At 51.8% G+C, this 27,828-nt stretch overlaps 1 protein-coding gene across 3 annotated transcripts; it reads right to left on the bottom strand.

Annotated features, from left to right (window-relative positions):
• Positions 1–2,099: 2,099 nt before the first annotated feature.
• On the bottom strand, positions 2,100–26,425 carry A4GALT (alpha 1,4-galactosyltransferase (P blood group)). Of its 3 annotated transcripts, none has more exons than XM_055329007.1 (3): positions 26,356–26,425; positions 4,130–5,879; positions 2,100–3,988 (listed from the first exon to the last, which is right to left on the bottom strand). In XM_055329007.1, the coding sequence occupies exons 2-3, from the start codon at positions 4,498–4,500 to the stop codon at positions 2,881–2,883; spliced, it is 1,479 nt and encodes a 492-aa protein (XP_055184982.1). In that variant the 5' UTR covers positions 4,501–5,879; positions 26,356–26,425; the 3' UTR covers positions 2,100–2,880. The 3 variants fall into 3 exon arrangements, with proteins under 3 accessions (XP_055184982.1, XP_055184983.1, XP_055184984.1); XM_055329008.1 differs by having other exon boundaries at positions 5,739–5,879; XM_055329009.1 differs by lacking the exon at positions 4,130–5,879 and having other exon boundaries at positions 26,356–26,400.
• Between the last annotated feature and the right edge of the window lie 1,403 nt (positions 26,426–27,828).

The following is a 27,828-nucleotide window of genomic DNA, read 5'->3' as shown; positions in this document are numbered from 1 at the left end:
CCTCGCGGCTGGGAGATGAATCAGCCTTTCCCCCTTCCCTCTGCCTCTGCCCACGGCCGCTTTTCCCCAGGACGCTGCTGTTATTTCTGGCCAGCTGGATCCTGACTGGTTTCTATCTGCTGCATATTAAGAGGTTGGGCGTGGGGCCGGCTCAGTGAGGTACAGTCCCCCAACTGTCCTGTTGATGGATGGAAGTTCCTTTGTGGAACGTGGAAGAGGAAAAATCACCTCTGTGCCCCCTCTGCCCACGTCCTCAGAGAAATGATGCCAGGAACATCTGAGAGTCCTCCCATTCCTGGCCCTGCCTGCCATGATGTGACGAGAGTCTGGGTGGGGCCAAGCCTCCCTCCTGGGACCCATTTCCAGAATGGGGTCCTCTGAGAAGGTCTGTAAATCTTTGGCCAAGCTGTACTCCCATAGAACTGGCTTCAGCCACTCCGGCCTGGCCCGGCTTCCTGGGTTAAAAGGTGTCAAGGGTGGTCAAGGGCCCAGCGATCTTACTGATGCTCCCTGGGGACACGGGATCCAGAGCTGGTCCCTCAGCTCTGCATGGACTTCTGGGGGCTCCTTGAGGCCCCAACAAAGTTACATGGATGTCTCCCACTGCAGGCCTCAGACCAAACCCAGGAATAGCCCTGAGACAGCTTTGACATGGCTCTGCCCTTCAAGATCTTTGGGGAAAAAGGCCAAGACCCCAACAGTCAAGGGGATGCTTGGGAGCTGTGCGGCTGGAGGAAAGGCAGCCAGAGAAGGCTTCCTGGAGGAGACATCAGCCTTGTGGGAAGGAACAGGAGGAGTGTTGGTGAAGATGGTTGGGAAGGGCACTGCGGGCAGAGCCTAGGCACAGAGTATCAACATGTGGCATTCAGGGAGGGAGGGGAGTCAAGAAGATGCAGTTTAGGGGCGCCTGGGTGGCTCAGTTGGTCAAGCATCCAGGCCTGATTTCAGTTCAGATCATGATCTCAGGGTCATGAGGTCAAGCCCCGCATCCAGCTGTGCATTGGGTGTGGAGCCTGCTTAAGACTTTCTCTCCCTCCCTCCCCCTGCCTGTCTCCTTGGCTCACATGCATTTGCTCTCTCTGGGGGAGAAAAAAAAGAAAGAAAAAGTGAATATGCAGTTTAGTGTGAGTGGAGGGGAATGTGCAAGGCCGGAGAGGGAGGCAGGGCCATGCAGCCCGAGTTAGGCTTTGTTGGGCAGGCAACAGGGAACTGTAGGGCGCTGGGGGTGAGTGAGTGACACTGTCTGCTCTGTCTCTGCACGCTGGCACCTCGTAGGGACTCACACAGGACAGCCAAGTGACTGATTACACAATACTCGAGCCCAAGAGGGCATCTGTCTTACTTAAGTACAGTTATATAGATTATTTATATTAAGGTAAAACCTGCTCATTCTAAAAAAATGTTAAAAAAAATAAAAATAAATAAAATAAATAAAATGTTAAAGATAGCTAAATGATGTTGTGGTTAGAGAAATAACTGACCTATAATCCACTGTTGTCATCAAAATATCACCTGTTCTTGAATACCCCTAGAGCCAGGGAGCTCACTTCCTACTAGGTTGCCCAAGATGGTCTGCCGGTAGAATCCAGAAGGCTCTAAACATCTCCCTCTTGGCTGCTGAAGAGCAACCTGCCAAGCCCAGAGTTCTTGGCAGCACCGCTGGTCCCACAGGGGAGTGTTTCTCCAGCCTGGGGCCAGGATGCCCAACTCTCAGAGGGGGGCTTCCCCAGCTGGGGCTCACCTGGCAGAGAGCATTTGCCTCTGGCCCAGCCCTGGGGCTGCCAGCAGGGCACCTCTGGTCTCTCCCAGGATCGTGGCCAGGCTCCCAAGGTGAGGCAGGAGGGACCCACAGGCCCTCACACCTCCCCATCTAGGCCTGAAGGCAGCATGCCTCTACTCTGGTAATAGGCTCTTGGGGTGTCTCGTTCAGCACCCCCACCCCACGCCCACCCCGCAGCTCCCTGGACTCTGCTTTCTGGGCAGGGCTGAGGGACCTCAAGCTTGTCACCACTACTTCCAGCCCCAGCTGCCTCCCCATCTGCAGAACGGGGCTAATGTGGGCTGCGGGAGTGGATTTATCAACCACCAAGCACTCAGTGTCAGGGAATCACTTTTATTACATTTATTATCCTATGTTTATCATGGGCAGGGGGGGGTGGTTTTCTTAAAATGCTTTTCCTGAGCCAAAAGAACTCCACACCCCCATGCCCTGGAGTGGCCAGCTAGCACGCCACCCTTGCAACATCTCTGGCAAGAAGGATGGGGTGAGCAGCCAGGCTTTCCCCGCTGGGCTCCCCAGGCCAGCTCTGCTGGCCTCGGGATCTCTGAAAAAGAAACCAAACGCAGAAAAGAGCAAAGCACCCCTCCCCGACCTGGGCTCCAGAGGCTGGATTTGCACCCCTGCTCTCCCAGGCTGCCTCCTCCCTCTCGTCAGGCACCCTCCTCTCCTTCCTATACCCTTTCCTTGGGCTTTTCCATCCATGCTTTCTTTGTGGGCACCTCAGCCCCCACCAGCCTGGCTGCCCGGCGATGCCATGGAAGAGGCTTCGATGCTCCCGGCTCTGCTGTGCTGTCCAGAAGACCCAGATGCTCACCCGGCTCATGCAGCTGATTCTGGCTGGGGCCCTTCCCCCACCAGCTGTTGCCTGCACCCTGAGAAAGCACACTGGCCTGGAGGTATCCCACCAGCCTCACCTGGAAAGGAGCAGATCCAGGGGCCTGCAGCATGTCCCCCCGAACGAATGCACCTCTTGAACCAGTGGCTACCCACCCTTCCCGGAGCCTGCCCCACATCCTAGGCAGCAGCGACTGAGGCCTCCCCCTTGGGAACCCTCCTCCTTTGTCGGGACAGGACGCCCGGGGTGGGTTGGGGGAGGCCCCTCACAAGTACATCTTCATGGCCTCATGTGTTGTGGGGCAGTAGCGGGCATGGAGCTGTGCCAGCAGCGCCCGGGACGTGGCCTCCAGGCGCGTGCCCTGGCTCTTCTTGTTCCACACGTGGACGGCGTAGGTGGCATTGAGCAGCCGGTGCAGCTCCTCGGGGCTGATGTCCTGGAAGTACTTCTTCCAGTCCTGCCAGGGGATGGGATAGAAGGCCTCGCAGGGCAGGGTGGTGACGCCGCGGCAGGCGTGGCTCTCATCCAGGCTGCGGATGGAGCACCACTTCTTGAAGACCCGTGTGAGCAGCTGCGGGCCCTGGTGGCCCCAGATCCAGCCGTTGTAGTGGGCCACGAAGTCACGCATGCACAGGGCCATGAACTCGTGGTGGCGCTCGAAGGCCAGGAAGGCACCGTTGAGGACGTAGCGGGACTGGGCGCCCAGCGTGTTGGTGAGGTTGTGCAGGTTCTTGAGGACGATGAAGTCCGTGTCCAGGTAGATGCCGCCGAACTTCCACATGAGCGCGATCCTGCAGGCGTCGGAGAGCACGGGCAGCAGGTAGGGCTCCCACCGGCGCTGCCGGGCCGCGTACCAGGCCGCCAGGGGCGTGTCCCGGAACAGCTCCTCCAGGTCCAGCGGGAGCATGTGCACGTTGGGGAAGCAGCCCAGGAGCGACAGACCCAGGTGCCGGGGCAGCGACGCATTCCCGCCGGGCAGCCCCTTCATCAGGACCACCACCCGGGACTCGGGGTGGGCCCTGGCGGCCGACTCCACCGAGCACATGAATAGGAAGTTGGGGTTGGTCCGGTCTGACGTCTCCAGGAAGAAGATGTTGCCCGGAGGCAGGGCGCTGGAGAGCTGCGTGGGGGGCACCAGTCGGGGGCAGGGGACGTCGGCAGGCAAGTTCGGGAATTCTCTTTGGCCCCCCGGCTCTCCCACAATGTGCCAGTAGATCATGATGGAGACGAAAAACGTGAACTTGAAGCTGATGATAAACAGGGTGCAGACCCGCTGTCTTGGGGTGCCCCGGAGCAGCCGCAGCAGGCACTCGGGGGGCCTGGACATGTTCTCCCCAGATGACACCAGGAGCCTGTAGCAGGAACCGGCTGGTCTGTAAGAGACGAGCATCACATGCGGGCAGACTGCCTGCATCCCGAGCCCCAAGAGCGCTCCCCACCAACACCAGCAGCAGCCAATGCTGGCTTCCACAGCCCACGGGCCTGCTGGCTCTGAGTCCCATTGCCTTCCTCACCTGTAAGACGGGAGCGGCAGGCCATGGGCTGAGGTCCGGGCAGAGTCCCTTTCACTCTGTGACACACCTGTGAGCTTCCCGAGACCTGAGCCAGTGCTACCTACGACATGGCCATCATGGACCCAGGCCGGGTCCTTGTCTGGGGAGGCCTGGCCCCCTCGGGATGCTGGCAGCCCCTGATTCGAGGCCTCGCACATGTACCCCTCGGCCCCATTCAGTCCCACAAACCAGGCCAAGAGGGCACACTGCCAAGTAGCCTTGGGGACTTTAAGCAGGAAAGCCTGGGGCTTGGGCAGGCCTGGACACTGGTGTGCTAAGGGCTGGCATGCAAGCTTGCACAACGAGTGGGCTCCAGGCACACGGGGACGCATGCTGGGTCCTAAAGCCTCTCAGACGCAGTGGGGTCTCCTGGGCACCTGGCCTCCCCAGCCCCTGCCTTGGGCCATGCTTCTCACAGACACAGGTCTGGAGGGCCAGGGCCAGGAAGATGGTGCTGCAGCCTGTAATCTCACCTCAGACTATTGCCCTTCGACCCTCACCCTCTCCTGGTGATGTCTACCTGGCAGGCAGCCAAGAACATCCTGGAGGCCCTGCAGGTGGCTGGGGAAACAAAACAGGCTTGGGCCCTGTCCCCGAGGGTAGGGCTATGGGAGCACGTGCAAGGCGTGGGACCTCAAAGCTGCCTGAACCAGCTAAGTCCTGGGGTGATTCACTCTGCTCAGACTTCCCACCTGCAAGGAGGAACACTAGAACCCCGTAACGGGCTGACCATCACCACACATGTGCCAAGTGACCTGCTCGGGATGTTACACGCACATTTAGCTTGTTGACCCTTACAGCCACCCTTGCAGTGGCAATCACTGCCCCCATCTTACAGGGGACGACCACAAGGCACGGAGAAGTCTGGTAACTCATACACAGTCCGGTGGCGGGCAAGTGGCAGGGCGGGGGCTTGAAGCCAGGCCACCTGGCTCCAGAGTCTACTGTCTCAACCCTGCACCGTCCTGCCTGGGAGAGAAGTAGCGCAGGGGATGTGGGAACTTGCCCGGAGCTTTGGAGACTTGGTGCATGTTCCCCTGGACCGTTCTCACTCTTCACAGAATCCTGGCCAGCGTTTATTCAGTGCCTTCTAAATTCTTGGGGCCAGGGATCCCTGGGTGGCTCAGCGGTTTAGCACCTGCCTTGGCCCAGGGCCTGATCCTGGAGTCCCGGGATCGAGTCCCACGTCGGGCTCCCTGCATGGAGCCTGCTTCTCCCTCTGCCTGTGTCTCTGCCTCTCTCTCTGTGTGTCTCTCATGACTAAATAAATAAATAAATCTTAAAAAAATATATAAAATAAATTCTTGGGGCCCTGTGCACACTTCCTCTGGCTCTCTGTACCCAGGGGTGGTTGTATCATTTCCACCTTAGAGGCCAGGACATGTGGGCCCAGAGGGGTGGAGGGACTGGGCACAGCCCAGGGTCTAATGGGAGCCGGAGTCAACCCCTCCCCAGGACAGACGGATCTCACAGCCTGAGAATGGTGCCAGGAAGCTGGGACTTGAGCAACTGGCCTGCCCTCCTGCTGGGGGGCTGGGGACCACGATGACGTCACGGGCTGGTGACTGACCAGCCTGGGCGGCCCATGGCGACGAGATGGGGATCCAGGCGGCCTGGCGCCCTCCGGGAGACACGCCCTGGCTCAGCAGCCAACCTCCTCTGCCAACAGGAACACGGCCCTTCCACAAACTCTCCACGCCCGCAGATCCATCTGCAAAAGATGGCGAGACACAGAGTGGGGCGGGCGGCAGGCTCACAGAGGCCGCATCCCCAGCCACATGGGGTCATTTGCTCATCGACTCGTCGGCCCTCTGGGGCCCGCAGGGAATGTGCTAGAGAGAGAGGAAGAGCTAGGTGCAGCTCCGGCCTGGAGGAGCTCTCTGGGCACGGGGAGGCCATCTGGAAACAGGAGCAACACTAGTGACAGCTGCAATGGAGCGAAGCATCCAGCAGAGCCAGGGGAAGGGGCTTCCTGGAGAGGTGAAGCTGACGGAAAGGCCCGAGCCAGAGGGGCCTCTGTAAGCACCACAGGGTCCTGCGTACCTCCCCCCGCCCCGTCAGAGCCCCCAACTCCGTGCCTGGCACATAGGAGGCGCACACAGACTGACCGGCCCTGTCACTGGTCGCCTCACTCACTGACTCAGTCCCCCGGTGGCCAGAGGGACATTTTAAGACACAAGCCAGGCCATGTCATTCATCTGTGCAGCCCCTCAGTGATGTGGGAAGCCCAGGCCCACCAGGTCCTGCATGTCCCCCCACCCATGGCCTCACACCCCACTTCTCCCCTCATCTACTGCACCCCAGTCACACCTGGCCTGTTCTTTCTCTCTCAACCCCCCACCAACCCACCCCCCCCATTGCCATCTCAGGACCTCTGCATGTGCTGTTCCCTCTGCTTGGAACGCTCTTCCCACAGCTGTTCACCTGGCTCCTTTCCTCACCTCCCTCTCATCCTCACTCAAAAAACCATCTTCCTGTGGGGCCTCCCTAGTCCCTAGAGTTCCAACTTCATTGCCTCCTATGGGGTTTTCTGACCCTGGTACTTAATCTAGCACCCTGGACATCTTGTACTCATTTGTGTGGGTTATTTATTTGGAACATCACCGCTCCCCCCACCCCCGAGGACAGGTATTTTTTGCATTTTGCTCAGCATCTAGAATAGATGGCGCTTGCTATGTAGTCAGTAAATATGGAGTGAGTGAGCGGCTCAGCATATGGGTGGGTAGGTGAAGGAGCAAGTGAGTCAAGAAGGAGCAAACCAACAATTGGGCAAATCAATGAATGATCAGTGAGTGAACTAATGAACGAGCAAATTAATGAGTGAGTCAATGAGTTGGCAAATCAGTGAGTGACCAAAGGAGCCATGAGCAGGGACGTGAGGAAGCAGAGTTGGAAGTCAGGTGAGCTGCCTGGGATCCCCCCGGTGGGTCATGGGTAGCAGAGCCAACAGACATCAAGAGCCTTGTGTTGCCCTGCCCTGGTTTTCCCCTGCAAGGCGAGGCTATTTTGGTCCTGAGTATTTTTAACCCAATGTGAACCACACTGAAGAGTGGACAGAGAGCTGGATAGAACGAGGGGCTGGCCGCTCAGGGGCCCTGAAGTGTGGGGGTGATCTGGCTCTCCCGTGGGGTGGGGTGGGGTCTGGGTCTGCTGGGGAGGCAGGACGTGCCACTCATCCCGCATCTGCCCTGGTGGAGAGTGCCAGGCCCAAGCAGTGCCGTATTTGGTACCGAAGCCCAGGACCCAGGAATAGAAACTGCATGGCGCCAAGCTGGCCACAGTCCAATATCCGTGTGACCTCAGGTCCAAAGCATGCTCCTGGCCCCCGGGATGGGCCTTGCAGCTACAGCCCGAGTCCTGGCCCTTGTCAACAGAGCCTGGAACATTGCCGCCTCCTCCTCCTGCCTCCCTGCCTACCACTTCAAGCCCTGCCTCATGGAGATATTTCCAGTTAGCTTGTTAGCTGTGGTCACTTCCCTGCTCTGAGCTCTTCTGTGGCCCCCCATCATCAGGAGCACCCTCTGCTGCGTGATCCATCTCAGGCAGGAAGTGAAGGTGAGAAGCACAGAGCTGGTGGGTCAAAGGGCCAAGGGCCTGACCACTTGCTGCTGGCTTGGCCCTGGGCACCAGCTTTCTGTGTCGGGAGCATGGGCATCTAGGCCCAAATGCCTAGAAATGGCTCCTTCGTGGTCCACAGTAGGGGCACTCCACCTCTGACCTTCTCTTGGCTCCCCTGTCCAGCCCAGCTCAACCCCAGTGCTGGTTGACCATGACCCAAACAGAGCTGAGTCACAGTGATTGTCAGACACAGTCTACACTCAACCACTTGCTGCCAGGGTGGGTGCTGACTGGTACCTAGAGTCCCAGGGCTGAACCCTTGGAGATTGTGATATCCCAAGGGGGACGCAGAGGCCCAGAGAGGGAAAGGGATTCGGTCAGGGTCACACAGCAGTGGAGGGTGGACCTGTCACCCTCAGGGAGCCCTTCATGCCCCTCTGCAAGGGGTGCCCCACCCCCAGGTCTTCCTTGAGATGCTTCAAGAGGCAGACAGCCAAGCAGAAGTCTCATATCAAAGACCCAAGGATCACAACTTTGAAGCTTCAAACAGGTATCTATTTTCTCATAGCTCTGGAGTAGAAGTCTAAAATCAAGGTGTCGGCAGGACTGTACTCCCTGACTTGAGCTCTAGGGGAGAATCCTTCCTTGCTCCTTCCCTTTTCTGGTGGCTCCAGGCATTCCTGGGCTTGTGGCCGCTTCCTCCAGTCTCTGCCTCTGTCTTCACATGGCCTCCTCCTATGTGTGTTCTTCTCCTCTGTCTCTTGTAAGGACACTTGTCATCAGACAATAGTCCACCTGGCTAATCCAGGATCATTTCCTCATCTCAAGATCCTTAACTCAGTAACACCTGCAAAGACTCTTTTTCTTTTCTTTTTTATTTATTTATTTATTTTTTAAAGACCCTTTTTCTAAAAGAGATCACATTCTCATGCTGCAGGGGGTAGGACATGACATATCTTCTCTGAGGTCACTATTTATCCCAAAACACCCCCTTTCCATGTCCCTTTGTCCTGGAGTCTCAGAGCCACCCTCAGATCACACACTGCCTGTGACATCACTGAAATGGCCGCTCCATGGAGAATGTGCCTAGGGGGGCCTCTCTATATGGCAAGAGAAAAGGGTTAGATGTCACTTGCAGTGGGGATTCCCAGTGGAGATGGGGTAGCTGTCTGCTGGTGTTGCCTGCCTGGCACCTATTCCCCTTTCTTCTGTTAATGGTACCCTGATTTCCTATGGGGAACCACCTCTGCCCCCACAGACCCTACTCTCTGGATCTTGGGGTGGGCACACCATTCGGTTCTGCCTAATGACTGTGTCACGTTCTCCTGGCCACAATGAGTAGCTCAGGGAGGGCACATAACCCAGTCCAGGCCAAGCAGAATCACGTGTTTTCCAATGGAGTCATCTAAGATTGAGCCAGGAGACAGGAAGGGAGAGCCTGCCTGAAAATGAAGCTGGCCCAGAGGCAAGCAGAGCCAAGAGATGGAGAGAGAGGGATGTGTGATGACATCATCTTTACATCTGGATTCTGCTATGTCTGAAGCTGGTACATCTTGGACTTCTTAGTCATGTCAACCAACACACACACACACACTCACATTGGGGCGGGGTGGGGAGACATGAGGGAAGAGTCTACCAAATTGAAAGCAGGGATGCTTCTGGAGACAGGACAGGACGAGGAACTCAGACCCTCCTGGGTGGAAAGAATCAATACCTAGAGCTTGAATACTCTGCTTGAAGGGCCCGCTGTCCTGTCTCTGCACCCTCCTCTCATCTTTCAGGGCGTAAATATATCTTTATACTCAAGAATTAGGAGTTATAGTTTTAGAAGGTGATCCTTATAATGGCTGTTTTCAGAGCAGAGGTTATAAAATGTTTCTCCTTCAAAGCCTAGAAGATGTTCTAAAGCCAGAAACCAAGTAGGCTGTGGCTTGCTCTTTGGGAGACATTACCAACGAAATGAGGGAGGTAGAGATCTCTTTTTCCAATAGGAATAGGGCAGATTCTTGGTTCCGAATCTTTCCTTTTCTGTTGATGTCATACAGAGCAATAGGGTAAAGAGAAAATAGACCGTGAGCTATAGCTTTAGGGAAACTAGGGGCATGAAAAACCTATAAATTCCAACGGGGTGCAGAGGGCCCAGAAGTGGAAGATTGCAGAAATCACCACTTCTAAAAGGAAGATAAGTAAGTCAGAAGAGCAAAGCTGTAGCTTGAATGAACCAGGAGAGTTCAAGGTTGGAGGCAGGTACCCCTTCAAGCACACTCCAGGCTAAGTGCAGAGCCCAACACAGGGCTCGATCTCAGGACCCAGAGATTATGACTTGAGTGGAAAGCAAGAGTCAGACACATAACCAACTGCGCCATCCAGGCGCCCCGAGAAGCATCACATTTTAAAGGAATAGTCCATTTCCATAGAAACAGAAACTTAGAGAACTAGCCTGGCTTCTCTCCCAATTTCCACCAAAACCTCCTATTAAATGCTGATCCAGGAAAATTCAACCAATTTGGATATTTAAAAAGAAAATGGTTAAAGGAATAAACACAGTGTCCATACAGAGATGCTCCAAGAATGAAAAGGGAAAGGAATACTAATGTTCTCTTATGTATAAAGGATATTTACTATAAAAATATTCCCACAAAACAAATCAAAATTCTAATACAAAATTACAGCATGAATTTAAAAAAAACAACAACTTTAAAAAGTTAATTCTGGGTATGAAGGCAGAGCAAAAACAGAAATCCAACAGCTAGAAGAGAAATGGTCAAAGTGACAGCAAGACATGAGGGCAATCAGCAATGTGAGAACTGACAGACTTCAGGGAAGAATTAGGAGGAAATGACAAGGATATTTCAGAAACGAAGTCCAAATGGCAAGAAACACACAGGAGAACAGACTTCAGACAAAGTACAGTAAGAGATACGAACATTAAAATGAGAAAATGTCAACAAAATCTGTACAGAAATAAAGTGATCAAAGAACTGAAGAAACAAGAGGAGAGCCAACACATATACAACCAGGCTCCTGCAGAAGAAACTGAATGAATAGAATAAATACTTGCAATTGTAATTCAGGAAAACCTTCCTGAAGACCTGATTTCATGAACTGGAAGCGGCACACCATGGACCAGCAAACAGTGACCCAGAATGGTAAATCCCAAAACATATAACAGTAAAATCACTGGACTTTAAAGGTACAAAGATACATCTTGGGGTAGCAACACACAAAGATCAAGCCATCTACAAAGGACAGAGAATCAGGCTGGCATCAGATTTCTCTGCAGCAGCATTTATGTATTTATTTTTTTAAAAGATTTATTTATTTATTTGAGAGAAAGAGAGATTAGGGGAGAGTACAGAGGGAGAGCAAGAGGGAGAAGCAGACTCCCCACTGAGCAGGGAGCCCGGTGCAGGGGCTCGATCCCAGGACCCCAGGATCATGACCTGAGCCCAAGGCACACGCTTCACCGACTGAGCTACCCAGGCGTCCCCTGCTCTGTCCCCGCAACAGCAGCATTTGAAGACAGAATATAGTGGAACACCTAAAGGACAATCAGGGGAAGAAATTCTGAGCCAAAGATTAATATAGAGCCATGCTGTTCTTAAAATCTAAAGATGACAGGCCAATAGTTTTGAAGTATAAGGACTTAGGCAAGATTGTTCCTCGGAGGAAAGCCAAGGATAGACTTCAGCCAACCAAGTGGTGCTTGAAAGAACTGCAATAAGAAGACGGATGAGGGTTAACTGCAGAACCCTCTCTCCCCCCACAAGAGGGTAGGAATAAAGATGACAGATGGAATGAAAATGTTATCTAGCCTGACAACACAGAGATAATACAACTACCCCAAGCTTGGTAGGCAGGGGGGAAAGGAGATCGACAGTGGAATGAGCTCCGGGTTTACCTCATCTTTAACTGCAGGTGGTAAGAGCTAAAAAAAAAAATAAATAAAAAATAAATCAAAGTTTAAAAGCATATTTCAAATACAAAGGTGGCAGTTTTATTGGATCTAATAAGATGCGTCCTTTTATGCCCACTAAAAACACAAAATGCTGCCAATTAAACAGTGTCACTTGGCTTTCTTATCATGAGGAATTTTTATCTTAAAAAATCGGTTTAGTCAGATTTTAAAATCACCTAACCAAGGGATACCTGGCTGGCTCAGTTGGAAGAGCATGTGACTTTCAATCTCGAGGTTGTGAGTTTGGGCCCCATGTTGGGGGTAGAGATTACTTTAAAAATAAAATGGAAATAAAAAATAAAATATATAAAATCACCTCTCATGCCTGTACACACATAAGAGGGAAAGTAAGTGAAATAACTTGAGGAAGTTGCCCCCAAAACCTCAACACAGATAAAACCGTATTCTCCTGAATGCCTTCAAGTTGGTGAAACTGATGCCTGTGTTTACCCACACAGTAACACCTCCTATACCATCATGTGTGCACCATGCAGCATTTCTTAAAAGTGCTTCACTGTGGTCTCCAGAATTTTCTCCCAAGCTGCTGATACCTCTTCTGTAGGTTTTCATGTCATTGCCTAACTAGTTAGTGACAACTGTCATGAGCACCACCTGACCAAGAGTTGCTGGAAGCATTAGAATGGAAAGAAGATAGGCCTAATCACTCAGTGCAGTATCAGCTGAAATGGGACACCTCCAAGAAAAAGGCAAACAAAAAAGAGGAAACAAGTTAAGTTTATTGTTCATGGAAGAGAAACAATATTATCTAAAGAAAGAATAAACGAAAGAATAAATGAAAGAATATATAAAGGTGTAGATATAAATGTAGCCACTAGAACAAAAATACAACTTTCCCAAGATATCCTAGGGGCTTTCTTTTGTCTTCTTCAAACACAGTGGAAGAACAAAGAATACAGCCTTTCCACATGTGCAAAGACGTATATACGTACATACACACACTGACAAAAACCAAAGACATCTGTGATATCAGTATATATAAATAGGCTTCACTCACTTATCTTTACAAAGGAAAAGATTTTTTTATTTAGATCCCAAGCAAAACTCAACTCTATCTTGTATTTGAGAGATAGAGATATACATCAAGGTGATTTAGAATGGCTAAAAGTAAATGAAAGAACAAAGGTATAAAGACAAATACAAACAAAAACAAAGCTAGGGCCATAATCTTAATATTAGACTGAGAATTCAAGCCAACCATCACTAAACAAGCCAAAGAAGGGCCATTTATAATGCTAAAGGGTATAATTCACAATGCACCAAATAACACTGCAGCAATTTTCAGGAATTAGAAATTACAGAATGCTAGGATAAAATAGACTGAAACGCACTAGTAAGAGATTTTAATTCCCTTCTCTAGGCCAAGAAGTAAGTAGATCAAATATAAATAAGAACTCAGAATAATGAATAAGGTTCAATATCAAACCCTATCCTATCTATCTCATGACTTTCTTTTCAAGACTTGATGAAGCATTCATAAAAATTGAAAGCAAAATCGAAAAACCTTTAGCTAGATTCATTAAAAAAGAGAGAGAGAGAGAGAGGACTCAAAAAAATCAGAAATGAAGGAGGAGATATAATGATCAACGCCATAGAAATACAAAGGATTATGTGAAATACTATTGAAAATTACATGCCAACAAACTGGACAACCTAGAAGAAATGGACAAATTCCTAGCAACATAAAACCTTCCAATACTGAATTAGGAAGAAATAGAAGATTTGAAAAGACTGATTACCAGTAATGAGATTGAATCAGTTATCAACCACGGCCTTCCACCTCCAGAAAAACAAGTCCAGGATGGGATAGCTCCATAGGCAAATTCTACCAAATATTTAAAGAAGGGTTAATACCAATTCTTCTTAAACTATTCCAAGAAATAGAAGAAGGAAAGCGTCCAAATTCAGTCTATGAGGCCATAGACTGAATTTGATACCCTGATATCAAAACCAGCTAAAGACACCACACAAAAAAAGAGAACTACAGGCCAATATTTCTGACGAATATAGATGCAATAATTCCCAGTTAAAATATTAGCAAAACAAATCCAACAATATATTTTAAAAACTCATTGTGGGGGGTGGGGATAATTTAGCATAATCAAGTGGGATTTATTCCCAGGATGCAAAGGCGTTTCAATATTCACAAATCAATCAATATAATACATCATATTGGGATCCCTGGGTGGCTCAGTGGTTTAGCGCCTGCCTTTGGCCCAGGGCCTGATCCTGGAGCCCTGGGATGGAGGCCCACATCGGCCTCCCGGCAAGGAGCCTGCTTCTCCCTCTGCCTGTGTCTCTGCCTCTCTGTCTATGTCTATGATGAATAAATAAAATCTTTTAATAAAAAAATACATCATATTAACCAGAGAAATGATAAAAATCATATGATCATTTCAATAGATGCTGAAAAGGCATTTGACAAAGTACAACATCCATTCATTTTTTTTCCATTCATTTTTTTAAAATTATTTATTTATTCATGAGAGACACAGAGAGAGAGAGGCAGAGACAGATGCAGAGGGAGAAGCAGGCTCCATGCAGGGAGCTGAATGTGGGACTCCATCCTGGCACCGTGGGATGAGCCGAGGCAGACGCTCAGCCACTGAGCCACTCAGGTACCCCTACAACATCCATTCATGACAAAAACGCTCAACAAAGTAGGTTTAGAGGAAACATACCTCAACATAATAAAGTCCATTATGAAAAATGCACAACTGACATCATACTCAATGGGGAAGAACTGACAGCTTGTCTTCTAGGATCAGGAACAAGATGTCCTCTCTCACCACTTTCATTCAACATAGTACTAGAAGTCCTAGCCACAGCAATCAGACAAGAAAAAGACTTGAAAGGCATACAAATTGGTAAGGAAGAAGCAAAACTGTATTTGTAGATGACATGATACTAAATATAGAAAACCCTAAAGATTCCACCAAAAAACCATAAATGAATTCAGTAAAGTCACAGGATATAAAGAAATTAATATACAGAAATCTATGGCATTTCTGAACACTAATAATGAAGCAGCAGAAAGAGAAATTAAGAAAACAATCCCATTTACAATTGTGCCAAAAGAAATAAATACGTAGGAGTAAAATTAACCAACAGAGGTGAAAGATTGGTATTCTGAAAACTATGAAATATTGATAAAAAAAAATTAAAGATGACACAAACAAATGGAAAAGCATTCCATGCTCATGGATTGGAAGAACCAATATTGTTAAAATGTCCATGCTACCCAAAGCAATTTACAGACTTTTTTTTTTATTTTATTTATTTATTTTTTTTTATGACAGGCACACAGTGAGAGAGAGAGAGGCAGAGACACAGGCAGAGGGAGAAGCAGGCTCCATGCACCGGGAGCCCGATGTGGGATTCGATCCCGGGTCTCCAGGATCGCGCCCCGGGCCAAAGGCAGGCGCCAAACCGCTGCGCCACCCAGGGATCCCGCAATTTACAGACTTAATGCAATCCTTAGCAAAACACCAATCTCATTTTTCACAGACCTAGAGCAAATACCACTAAAATTTGTAAGGAACCAGAAAAGACCCTGAAGAGCCAAAGCAATCTTGAGAAAGAAGAACAAAGCTGGTGGTATCACAATACCAGATTTCAAGAAATACTACAAAGCCGTAGTGATCAAAACAGTATGGAGCTGGCACAAAAACAGATCATAAATCAGTGGAACAAAACAGAGAGTCCAGAAATAAACCTACGCTTATAAGGTCAATTAATCTTTGACAAAGGAGGCAAATAATGCAATGGGAAAAAAGGTGGTCTCTTCAGTAAATGGTGCTGGGAAAAGTGGACAGCTACCTGCAAAAGAATGAAACCAGACCACTTTCTTACATCACATACAAACATAAACTCAGGATGGATTAAAAGACCTAGTTGTGAGACATGAAGCCATAAAACTCCTCAAAGAGAGTACAGGCAGTAAGTTCTTTGGCCTCAGCTGTAGAAACATATTTCTAGATACGTCTCCTCAAGCAAAGGAAACAAAAGCAAAAATACATATGTGATTCTGGGATTTGACAAATTGATTCTGAAGTTCATATGCCAATATAAACAAGCAAAGACCTATAGGAAAACTCTGACAAGGAGGAGAAAAATGAGGAAGGACTGAAGGTTTTTTTTTTTTTTTAAAGATTTTATTTATTTATTCATGAGAGACACACAGAGAGAGGCAGAGACACAGCAGAGGGAGAAGCAGGCTCCCTGTGGGGAGCCCGATGCAGGGGGGCTCAATCCCAGGACCCCAGGATCAGAACCTGAGCCAAAGGCAGACGCTCAATCACTGAGCCACCCAGGTGCCCTCGACTGGATGTTCTTTAGATGCTAAAACATACTATGAAGTTTCAATAATGAAAACAATGCAGCCTTTAAAAAACACAGAAACCAGAAAACAAAAACAATCCAGCCTTAGCATCTGAACAAATGGGACAATGAAACAAAAGCTATGGCAGCATCATAAAGTGTTTGCATATCCAATAAAAGCGGCATCTCCAGTGAGTAAAGGACAATGGGTCCTCTAAGGTGCTGGACAACTGGGGTAGAAGCTGGGTTCACATCTCAGAACATGCCCCAGGATAAACTCCAAATGTAAAATAATAAATCCCATAAACATTTAGAACAAAACATGGGCAAATTCCTTTGTAACCTCAGAGTTGGGAAAGTTCTCTTAATTACGAACAAAATCCATCCAGAAGCCATAAAAAGAAAAGATGAATAAACTTGATTCCTTGAAAAAGTCAGCTGCTCCAGGTCCTCCCTCAAAAATACCATCAGGAAAGTCCAAAAAGAAGTGACAACTTGGGATAAGGTTTGTGCCCCTTAGACCCCAAAGGTCCAATTTTCCGAACCTCTTCCCAGAAATCAAGGAGAAAACAACAAACAGCACAAAAGAAAGGGGGCTGAAGCCAGTTGTACGCATGCAAAACAGGACCCTTAATATGTAGGCAAGAGTGAGGATCTTTTTGTAAGTGAGGGAAATGCAAATCAAAACGCTCTGATAGCATCTCTCACCTGTCAGATTGGCAAAAACCCAGAACTTCGACAACACATGCTTCTGGCAAGGCTGTGAAGAAACGAGCACTCGCACGCGGCTGGTAGGCATGCCAAAGGGTACCGCTCCAGGGGCGGCGGCCAGGGGAACAACATCTATCAAAATTACACAAACGCTTACCCGTTCACCATGTAATGCCGCTCTGGGAATTCATCTGCAGATAAGTGCCATTTGTACAGGTCACAGGTTTGTTTCCAATTGCAAACAACTGAGAACAATCCAAGGTCTTTTTTGAAGGGACTGATTAAATCCACAAAGGCCCTGATCCTATGTAAACAACGTGGGCTCCCAGAGGGCAGGGACCAAGGCTGCTTTTACTCATGGTTGCGTCCCTCACAGGCCAGCCCAGGGCCCAGCACATACCATTTCTGAACGAAATGAGTAAATGATCCCTAAACTGCCCACAAAGTCAGGATCAGATGGGGTGACTAAGCCAAGTGAATGCCATTGCAAACTGTAAACCATGTGCGGACGCAGATCACAGCTGCTAGAAAGTGTTATTGATGTGTCCTGCATCACTATCAGAGGGTACAAAATGAGGTCACATACCTTTGACTTTTCATATTAAAATACCCGAGTATGGGGGGCTCAGCGGTTGAGCGTCTGCCTTTGACTCAGTTCATGATCCTGGGGTCCTGGGATCCAGTCCCACATTGGGCTCCCTGCATGGAGCCCGCTTCTTCCTCTACCTGTGTCTCTGCCTCTCTCTGTGTGTCTCTCATGAATAAATAAATAAAATCTTAAAAAAAAATAAAATAAAATACTTGAGTCTTTACGTCCCAAGAGAGGACAGAAAGGTGACCTTCCCAAAGGTGCAGGGCTAGTAAGAGTGGGAGACAGGATCTACACCTGGGTGTATCTGCCCCCAAGTCGCAGACCTCTCCTCTTTCCCTGAAGTCATCCCTCCCTGCCAGGGTCACCCTAGCTCTGTGCTGGAGGCTGGAATGACAATCAGGCTGCCTGGGGTTGGCCTCTCAGGAGCAGAGTGAAGTCATCTCCCCCGAGCTTTATGCTTCATGCTCATGGTCAGTCAGCATAAGCGACCATGAATGTGGGCTCCTCTACATTTGCTGTCTTGGCACGTGCTTACAGACACTCACCAGGACCTCTGCAGAGCCGGGTGGCTAGGGATGGACGAGCTTTCCGTATGGGGCATTTGCTAGGCCCAGGGATCACAGAGGCATGAATAGCAGGGCAAACTCTTCGTCAAATAAAATCACGCCTGGCAAATGAAGTGCCCTTGGAAAAGGCATTTATAACTTCCAGCCTGAATTAAGAGTCCTGAGTTCACTCTATTTGGAAGAAAGTTGCCCTGTTGCTTGTTTCTTTTTTTTTTGTTTTTTGTTACTGTATTGAAAATTAAAAACAATCAGCAGCCAAAGAGAGAGCCAACCCTGCCCCGTACAATATGCACACACAGCACTGACCATACTGGGTAATTTTTTTTTTTAAGGATTTTATTTATTCATGAGAGAGGCAGAGACACAGGCAGAGGGAGAAGTAGGCTCTCTGCAGGGAGCCTGATGCAGGACTCGATCTCAGGACCCCGGGATCACACCCTGAGCCACCAGGAGCCTCATACACTGGGTATTCTTTTTTTTTTTTTTAACTGGGTATTCTTTTTTTTTCTTTTTAATTTTATAAATTAATTTTTATTGGTGTTCAATTTACCAACATACAGAATAACACCCAGTGCTCATCCCGTCAAGTGTCCCCCTCAGTGCCCGTCACCCATTCACCCCCACCCCCCACCCTCCTCCCCCTCCACCACCCCTAGTTCATTTCTTAACTGGGTATTCTTATTAAGGGTCTTTGCTGACTCGGATTGCCTGAGCAAGGGACCTGGTTCCTATCCCCTACACTCTTGCTCTGTGACCCTGGAGTATGACTTCTCTTGTCAGTTCTGAGCCTCAATTTCTTCGTCTGTAAAACAAAGACCTTGGAAAAGCAATCTCTCAGGACCCTTCTAGAAAGACCTTCCAAATCTGGTTTCTCTGGCACCAGTTCTGTTGGTTCAATCAGAGGTGGCCCTCACTGACCTCTCGAGACGGGGTATTTCAGGGCCACTTGCCCCCTGGTGCCAGGCCAAGAGCAAAGGCAGATAAGAAGGCCAGAAGGATGACAGTTCCCAGATAAGAGAGTTTCTGCTCAACCTGATACAGAAGCCTTCTTCGAAAGAAACCCATCAAGCCCTTGGCCTCACACAGTCCTACCCTGATTCTTCATTCGACAAATGCTCAGACACCTATAATGGGCCGCGCCCCACCCCAAGGTCTGGAAATACAGATAAGCAGTGAACAAACCAGATAGTTTTTTGGCTTCACAGAGCTGAAATGCCAGTGGGAGAAAGTTAACAAGCAAAGAAATACATCAGGTGGAGAACATGTGCTATGTTGAAAAATGCAGCAGGGAATCCGGGCTGGGAGGACAGGGGTGGGGGGGGGGGGGAGCTATTTCACACAGACGGGTAAGGGATGGCTTCTCTGGAAAGCTGACATTTGTGCCAAGAGCTGAAGGAAGTGAGGGGACCAGGCTTAGGGCTATCTGGGGAAGTGTGTCCAGGGAAGGAAATCTGTGAGGGCAAAGGTCCTGGGGTGCATGTGCCTGAGGTGTTGATGGCCTAGCCGAGTAAGTCAAATGGGAGGAAGAAGGTAAGAGGAGAGGAAGTCAGAGAGATAATGAGGAGACCCAGTCATAGGGGCCTTGGGGGCCTGGAAGGACTTGTCTCTCTGATTGGGAGGGCTGCCGTTGGGAGCTTTTGAGGAGGAAAGGGCTACAGTGTGCTAGATGTCTTAAAGAAATCTTTAGGATCTGGTTGCCTTTTTTGGGGTTTGGTTTTAAAGATTTTATTCGTTCATGAGAGACACAGAGAGAGAGGCGGAGAACCAGGCAGAGGGAGAAGCAGGCTCCCTGCGGGGAGCCCGATGTGGGACTCGATCCCAGGACCCTGGGATCATGCCCTGAGCCGAAGGCAGACGCTCCACCGCTGAGCCGCCCAGGGGCCCTGGGATCTGGCTGCTTTCTGAGACCAAACCATGGGGGATGTGTGGTAGCAAAAAAGCAGTTACGAGGCTCTCAGGAAGGTCCAGAGGAGAGGGGGGGTACAGGGCTGGGGAACAGGGGAGAGTCCCTCTTGGAATCTCTTTCTGACACATCTCTCCTATCCACGTCAGCCCCACGACCACAGCCCAGCTCGGGACTCTGTGTCCTCTGCCTCGGGACCCACCGCCCCAGCCTCTTCCCAGCTTCCTGCCTCGGCCCCAAGCAGGTCTCCACGCTCTGCGCCTCCCAGGCCTCAGCCCCTGCAGCCCCTGCGTCTCTCCAGGCCCACAGCTTCCAGACCAGCCAAGCTGTCCTTGGCCACATTACTCAAGCCACTGGGCTCTGGGAATTCCAGATTTCTGCAATATGCTCTTTCCTTTCCCTAAAACATCCCTCCGCCCTCCCCTGCCCAGCAACCTCTTAACCATAATATGTGGGAAGAGCTGCCCTTTGCCAAGAATGTACCACACATCAGGCATCCTGCCAAGCATTGTTCACTCTTTATCACATCTTCACAGCTACCCCTGTTGCCCCATTTCTCAGGTGAGAAAATGAAGGTACAGGGAGGAAAGGTAACCTTCCACTCCCGCAGGGCTAGTATGTGTGGGAGGCAGGACCGGCACCCAGATATGTCTGCTCGGAGTCCCCACACAGTCCTTCCTCCCTGAGCCTCTCCTGACCTAGGTGAGCACAGCAGGCCACCTCCAGGAAGCTGCCTGGATTTCAGCTCAGCTCCCACGATGGGCTGGGGGCTGCCCCCCGCCCCCGCCCCTGCTGCACACGCTAGCACTCGTGGCTACCTTCTAAATGAGCGGTCATGTGAGCAGCACTCACCCCAAACCTTAGGCCTCGTTCACAGCCTTGACTATGGGCAGACCCTCAGGGCCCAACGTGGGTCCCGCTGGGAATGGACAGGCTGAATTTCTCCTGGGAGCAGAGAAGAGTGGACACCGAGCCACATGCCGCCCACGATCCTGAGGCTGTAAATGACAGTCACTTAGGGAAGGCACCATACATGTATGACAAATGAGGCATCAAGCAAAACCATCCTGACACTCCAGGTGCCCGACGATGACGGTCAGAACTTGAAAGGAAAACCAACTCCGGGCACCTGGGGGGGCTCAGTGGTTGAGCATCTGCCTTCAGCTCAGGGTGTGATCCCGGGGTCCTGGGATCGAGTCCCACATCAGGCTCCCCACAGGGAGCCTGCTTCTCCCTCTACCTGTGTCTCTGCCCCTCTCTCTCTCTCTCTCTGTCTTTCATGAATAAATAAACGAAAAAAAGAAAGAAAGAAATGAAGAAAGAAAACCAACTCCATGGCTCAAACCCACCAGGCTCTGGGCATTCCAAGTTTCCAGGGTACGTGCTTCCCACTTCCCAAGCTGTCCCTCTCCGCCCCTGCCCCGCAGCCTCCTAACCATAATAGGTAAGAAGAGCTGCTATTTGCTAGAGTCCACCAAAATGCCACTGCTGGCTGCGCGAGTGACAGGTGATTATAGCTATGTCTTCACACCTGTGCATGTCATCTCTGTATTCCCACAACAGAGGGATTGTGTGTGTGTGTCCAGTTGCCACCCTGCAGTGACACCTGCCTTACTCTCTCAGAAGACGAAGTGGAGTCACCAAAGACCCGAGGCAAAAGCATGTGACATGGTGCCCACGTCAGCATTCTAGTGTATTTTGCTTGGTCCCTTCCTGATGTGTCCAGGTGGCAGAGGACCTGCCCCACGGGGCTGTCGCCGACACAAGCAGTGTTTACACAGAGCCACGTGCACACAGAAGGAGATCTTATTACACGTACTGTTCTGCACCTTGTTTTATTTTTCACTTAGAAACATGCTGGAGGGACGCCTGGGGGGCTCAGGGGTTGAGCACCTGCCTTCGGCCCAGGGTGTGATCCCAGGGTCCTGGGATCGAGTCCCACATCGGGCTCCCTGCATGGAGCCTGCTCCTCCCTCTGTCTGTCTCTGCCTCTCTCTCTGTGTCTCTCATTAATAAATAAAATCTAAAAAACAAAAAACAAACAAAAACAAAAAAAAAAAAGGAAAGAAAAGAAACATGCTGGGCCCTATATTTTAAAATGAGATAGTTGCACAACCGTGCACGTTGACTACAATTCACCCAACTGTATGCATGTGACACGGTGTAAGCTGTACCGAAGTAAAGCTGCTCGCAGGCCATAGCATGCCCTCACACCGCGTCCATAAATAGGGCTCAATACCCTAAGTTTCCATCCTCTCTGCATGTGTATGTCATATGGCGGGTCCTTCCTTCACGTTGCCTAGTTCCTGTCCTACCTGCTAGAAATGCGGTTTCCATCTTTCTGCTTTTATAGACAACACCATGGTGAATAGCTTAGCACTCGCGTCTCTGAGCACATCCTTAATTACTTCTGTAGGACTGGTTCCTAGAAATGAGCCTCTTGGGTCAAAGGAAACATAATTTAAAGTCGTAGATACTGATCACTAACTTGTCTCCAGAAAGGTTTTTATTTTTTTATTTTTATTTTTATTTTTTTGTTTTTTCTTTTTCAGAAAGGTTTTTAAAAGCCCATGTTCTCGGGGCACCTTGGGTGGCTCAGGTCATGATCTCAGGGTCCTGGGATCTAGCCCCCTATTGGGTTCCCTGCTCAGCGGGGAGCCTGCGTCTTGCTCTCCCTCCCTCTGCTCCTCCCCCACTCATGTGCATGCTCTCTCTCCTGCTTTCTCTTTAATGAATAAATTAATAATCTTCTTAAAAAAAATTAAAAGTCCACGTTCTTCCCAGTGCTAGGGCTCACCCACCTTCCCATAGCCTCGGCACGGGGAGGGTGGGTGAGTTGCTGGAACTAATTTATGGAAGGCTCCTGTCAGGCATGGAGCTACATGGTTCGTAATAACAATAGTACACATTTCCTTGATGGCTTACTGTGCAGAGCCAGTGGTCAAAGTGGTTTTCCTGGAGTAACTTATTTAATCCCCGCAGAGCTCTGCAAGGCAGGTGCTCTAGTTATCAACTACAGCGTAAGAGTGGAGGGAACCAAGGCATAGCTGGGATTCAAACGCCCCTTGCCAGGTGGAAGGAGTCTGCCTGTGGCCCAGCCAAGTTCACCAGGGATTGCTCTGGCGCTGGAGGCTCAAATTCACCGCCCTAAAGAGAAGGCGCTTAGCTCCGAGCCTCAGTGTCCTGTCTGTGAAATGGGAAGAACAGCACAGGCTGGCAAGGGGGTTAAATAACGAAATGTCTGGCACCTAGTAAGGGCTCAATCCATGGAAGCCCCCCCCCCCCCCAAACTCAGGAGGTTGCCTTTGAGACTCAGTGGGTAGGTGCAAATGAAGATCATAGAGTTTGGGGGACAGGGACCTTTCTGGACTCTGTGTCTACATCTGAGACCGGGGATTCCGCTCTTTCAAATCAAGTCTGTTGAGGGAATGTGAAGACCACTCCCCCTGCTTCAGTCTCATGTACCTGTTCACCTAGTTCCCCGTTTGCCAAATCAGACTTTGCACAGGGGTGACTTCCAGAATGGGCGGTGTGTCCCCACTGGGCCAGGGTGTGTGCCCCGGGCAGAGTGTGCAGGCACCAACCAGAAGGGAAGGGGGCTCTTCTAGTTCCATGGCCAACGCAGCTTCCACTGGAAGCTCCTGGATCCACTGGGGTCTGTCCAGAGGGAAAACAGACAGAGACAGACAGGGAAGGAAGGGACGCTCACTCAGAGTCTCAAGGGTGCAGCTTCCTGACCTCTACTAGGGGTGGAGGCACCAAGAGGAGGGCGGTTCTCGAGGGCAGGCACTTAAGGCCGGGAGAGCCTACTCTGAGCACATCCCTGCCACTCACCAGCTGACTGAACCCGGACAAGGCACTTTCCCTCCCTTGGGAGCCTGTCACTGGGGGATGACAACACCTGCTACCTCCCAGGGAAGCAGGGAGGACTCCAGGGGATGAGGCCGGCAAACAGCACTGGGAGCCGGTGGCCTCAGGACCGACCCTTCTCTCTCCATTGAGCTTTTCCACCTCCTTCTACATGGAGTTCAAAGCCAGTTTCATAAGGTGTTGGCCCGGCCCTTCCCTTCTGCCTCCTGTCCTCACCAGCTCAGAAGTTCCCTCACCAGAGCTGGACCCCCCACCTCCTGTGTCCCCTGGGACCTCACTCTAGGGACCCGCCTCTCCTCTGAGACTCAGCCACTCCGTCTTCTGGCTCCTGTCTTCTGGCTCCTTCCCGTCGGCTCATAAATGCAGCCGAGTCTCCTTTATCTAAAAGCACCGGCACATAGCTAAAGTAAAATAAAAATTAAAAATGTGCTCCTCAAAAACACATGCCAGCAGCAGCAAAAATAAGCCCACATGATAATCTGGGGGAGGGGAGGTCTTTGCCACCAAGAGACCAGAAGGGACAAATACCTTGCTGATGAGCTCAGACAAATGAATCAGAAACACGCAGGTTGTGGTCTTTTGCAAGATGCTTATATATCAAATCACACCGTATACCTTTAAATGACACACGCAATGCTGCGCTCAATAACAGCTCAATAAAATGGGGGGGGGGGCACACCACACAAACATCCTAGATGCTCACACTCTGACTCAGTAATTACATTTCTAGGAAATAACAAGAAATGCACACTCACAGTGTCAAAGTATGAATGGTACAGGCCCTCTGGAGAGCCAGCTGGCTCTAGGTACAGCCCTTCCAGAGGGTCACGGGCAGTGACTACCAGGTGACACTCTTTCCAGGGAAAATCCAGCAACGTACACGATGTATATGTGCAAAAGTTCAACATAACCTTATCCCAAAGAGCCTAAATTTCAAATGTGTCCATTAACTAACACGATGTAACACACGTACACATTGAAAAATATAGAAAACGCGTGAGAGAGGCGAGGAATTTGAAAAACATAGACAGGACACATTCAAATGTGTTAAAGTGTTTTTAGAAAAATCTGGCAAACACGGCGGATTTTAACAATAGGATTTTCCAAGTGGATGCAAATACGGAGTCATCCCCCCCATGCCCCCCACTTCCTACAGTTAATTAATTCCAGCAACATCAGGGAGCATCGAGCACGTGCTGGGCTGGGCACTGGGTTTCAGGTAAGGTGCCTTTCCTCCAGAGGTTTCCAATCCAGAGAGAAGTGGAACAATGAAAATACAGGGCATTTAGCAGGAGTCGTGAGCTCACCTAGGAGGTACCGGTAGGGGAGGAAGTGCATTCCAGAGAGCACAGCGGGTGCTGAGCTTGGGTGAAGAGGTTGCTGGCGGGCCCTACACCCCACCTGCCCGCAGGGAGAACTAGGAGGGGCAGCAGCTGGTGGGGAGGGAGGAGGGGGACAAAAGAGCTGTTTCCACATTTCAAGCTTCCCTTTCTCATCTGCCCCTCCTTCCAGTCCTGTCGCGAATGTCCCTGGCAGCCAGGAGTATTTACACCTCTTACACAGCCTGGTCCCACGTCGGACCTTTCACCTAAGCTTCCATCGGTATAAGGAAAGGACACATTTTTAAGAATTTCTATTTTGCAGTTTGTCCTCTAATATTGAGCTGTCCTAGCAGACAAGCAGGGACACGCGCCCAAGGCTCTAAGAGCAAGTTTGGGAGGAGGATGAGCAGGGGATTCCATCTTGCCTCCCCTTTTCTTTTCTTTTGTATTCAGGCCAGTCTGGGGGAGTCCCCCGCGGGACCTCTGTGTGGGAACTCGCGCACACCTAGGTATGGACCGAGTAGTCTGGCCAACCCGCGCCCTGCTTCTGCTTGACCCCCACTCAGCATCTGGGGAGACAGAGCCGGTGTCCTCCTGGGGGAGGGGGGATGCAGGCAGACGGCTTTTACCCCTCCCAGAGCCAAAGGCTCAGCTGACCTGCCCAGGAGATGGGAACTTCTATCCCTCGGCGTCAGATGGGGAAACCGAGGCAAGCCCCTCCCCCCGCAGCGAAGGGCAGTGGACTCGGAGCCCACCTCCGGCCGCAGCCTCTCCCGGCACATCCAGCTCCCGCTCAGGGTTCCGAGCTGGAGGACAGGGAGGGAGCGAGGCGCGGGGGGACGGGCCGTCGGCGGCTGGGGACCGCTGAGAAGGGGCGCTCGGACCCAGGCCCTTGCCTCCACCTGCAGGGCCCGACCCGGCCTGGGCATCCCCCCGCCCCGGCCGCCGCCTCCCGCCCCGCAGGCCCCCTCCGCGGGCCGCTCCCCGCGCCTCCCAGCCGCACCCCCTCGGGCCCGCGGCGAGCACAGCGGGGCGGGGAGGCCTCTCGAGAGACTCCGCGCCCCCGAGCGAGCGGCGCGCCGCGCCCCAGGTCGCCGTGCGGGTGTCTCGGCCCCGCGCCTCCCGCCCCTCCCGCGCTCCCCCCCCGGCCCCCTCCGCCGGCGCGGGGCCCGGCCCAGGCCGGGCTGGGGCTCCCGGTCCCGCCGCCGCCGCGCTCAACTTCGGGGCGCAGCTGGCCGGGGAGCAGCCGGTGCGCACGCGGAGGTCCCTCCGGAACAGGTGGTCCGCGCGCCCCCGCGCCCTCCGCGCCCCCGCGCCCCGCGGCGCCCCGAGCCCCCGCCCGCCTCGCCCTGCGCGCGCTCCCCGGTACCTCCGGCTCTGCGGCGGCGGGCGAGCTGGTCCGGGGCCGGCGGGCGGCGGCGGCGGCGGCGGGAGGCAGTGCCCCGAGTCCGGCGGCGGCAGCACCGCCCCTCCGGCCCGGGCGTGGTCAGCGCCGCCCCGCCCGCCGCCCCCGCGGGTCCCGGCGCCCCGGCCCGCGCGTCCTCGCTGCGCCCCCGCCGGGGCTGGACCGCGGCCCGCAGGTGCGGAGCGCTCCCCGGGCCCCGCGTCGCCGCCCGTGGGAGCTGATCGGCCCATTTCCCCATTTTACAGATGAGAAAACTGAGGCTCGGATGGTTAAGTCACTGGAAGGTCATGCAAGGGAGAAGGGGCAGCGTGGGTCTCGAATTCATCAGAAAGCGCTCCCCACTCCACGCCGCGACTGTGACTGGTGCTAAATGCTCGGCCTGGGGGGGATCCCTGGGCGGCTCAGTGGTTTAGCGCCTGCCTCTGGCCCAGGGCGGGATCCTGGGGTCCCGGGATCGAGTCCGTGTCGGGCGCCCTGCATGGAGCCTGCTTCTCCCTCTGCCTCTCTCTCTAGGCCTATCATGAGTGAATAAATAAAATAAAAATAAATAAATGCTCGGCCTGCCTGTCTCGTGAAATTTACCGAATTTCACTTATTTTCTTGAACCTTCAGGACTTCCCAGGGTCCCTGCTGCTGCGGGTCCTGGCCCTGCAGGCTCTCCTCCCAGTGCCCTGGCCTCCGGCCGCGTTGTCCTCATTCCTCCGGGCTCATCCTCCCCCTCGGCCTGCACCGGTGCCCAGGCCGCCTTGAGAACAGGGAAGCTCTCCATCCCAGCCCTGGAACCCTCTGGCACCTAGTAGGTGCGTTTGAATGAAGGCATCAGAAGAGAGTTCCCATGGGCTCCCACCACCCAGCTACACCCCCCCCCACCTGGCCCTTCTGCGTGGCCTCCCCACCACCACCCCAACACCCCCACCCCTGGTCCACAGGCTGCCACCTTCAAGCCCACGCTGACCCAGTAGCCCTGTCCTCTGCCCTGAGTGCACAACCTCATCAACTCACACGCTGGTACTTCTCTCTTAAAACCAAGAAAACCAAAACCCCACTCGGATCCTGTAACCTGCTCCCCCTCCCTACTGCCTCACCTTTATCCCTGCCTTTATAGCAAAAGTCCTCCAAGGGTGGTCCCTCCTGGCTTCTCTCATCCTTGGTCCCTAAACCCACACCCCGTCCCAGCCCACTGAATCTGTCATGTCTGGCTCCCAGCTTTGCCCAGGTTACTAGGTCCTCCGCTCACTGGTCCCCCCAGCAGTACCTGTCACTGCTGCCCCCTCCCTGTTCTCCGCAACACCTTCCTCTTTTGGCTTCCTAGACACACCTGACCACTTCTCCTCCTCCTTGGTCAGCCCCATCCTCCTACACCAACCCCTTTCTCTCCCCAGCCTCTAGAAGTTTCCATGGGCTGTGTGCAGCTCTTGGTCTTCTGCCCCTTCCCCC

Source organism: Nyctereutes procyonoides, unplaced genomic scaffold, assembly GCF_905146905.1.
Source record: "Nyctereutes procyonoides isolate TBG_1078 unplaced genomic scaffold, NYPRO_anot_genome, whole genome shotgun sequence".
In the NCBI taxonomy this organism is placed as follows: domain Eukaryota; kingdom Metazoa; phylum Chordata; class Mammalia; order Carnivora; family Canidae; genus Nyctereutes; species Nyctereutes procyonoides.
This window is presented reverse-complemented; position numbering and strand designations above follow the sequence as displayed.

Excerpts from the sequence above, each read along its gene's own strand:
- A4GALT (XM_055329007.1), bottom strand. The coding sequence starts at position 4,500 with ATGCGTCCCCGTGTGCCTGGAGCCCACTCGTTGTGCAAGCTTGCATGC. Across the intron at positions 3,989-4,129 it reads CTGCCGCTCCCGTCTTACAG|ACCAGCCGGTTCCTGCTACA; the intron begins GTGAGGAAGGCA and ends CGTCTCTTACAG.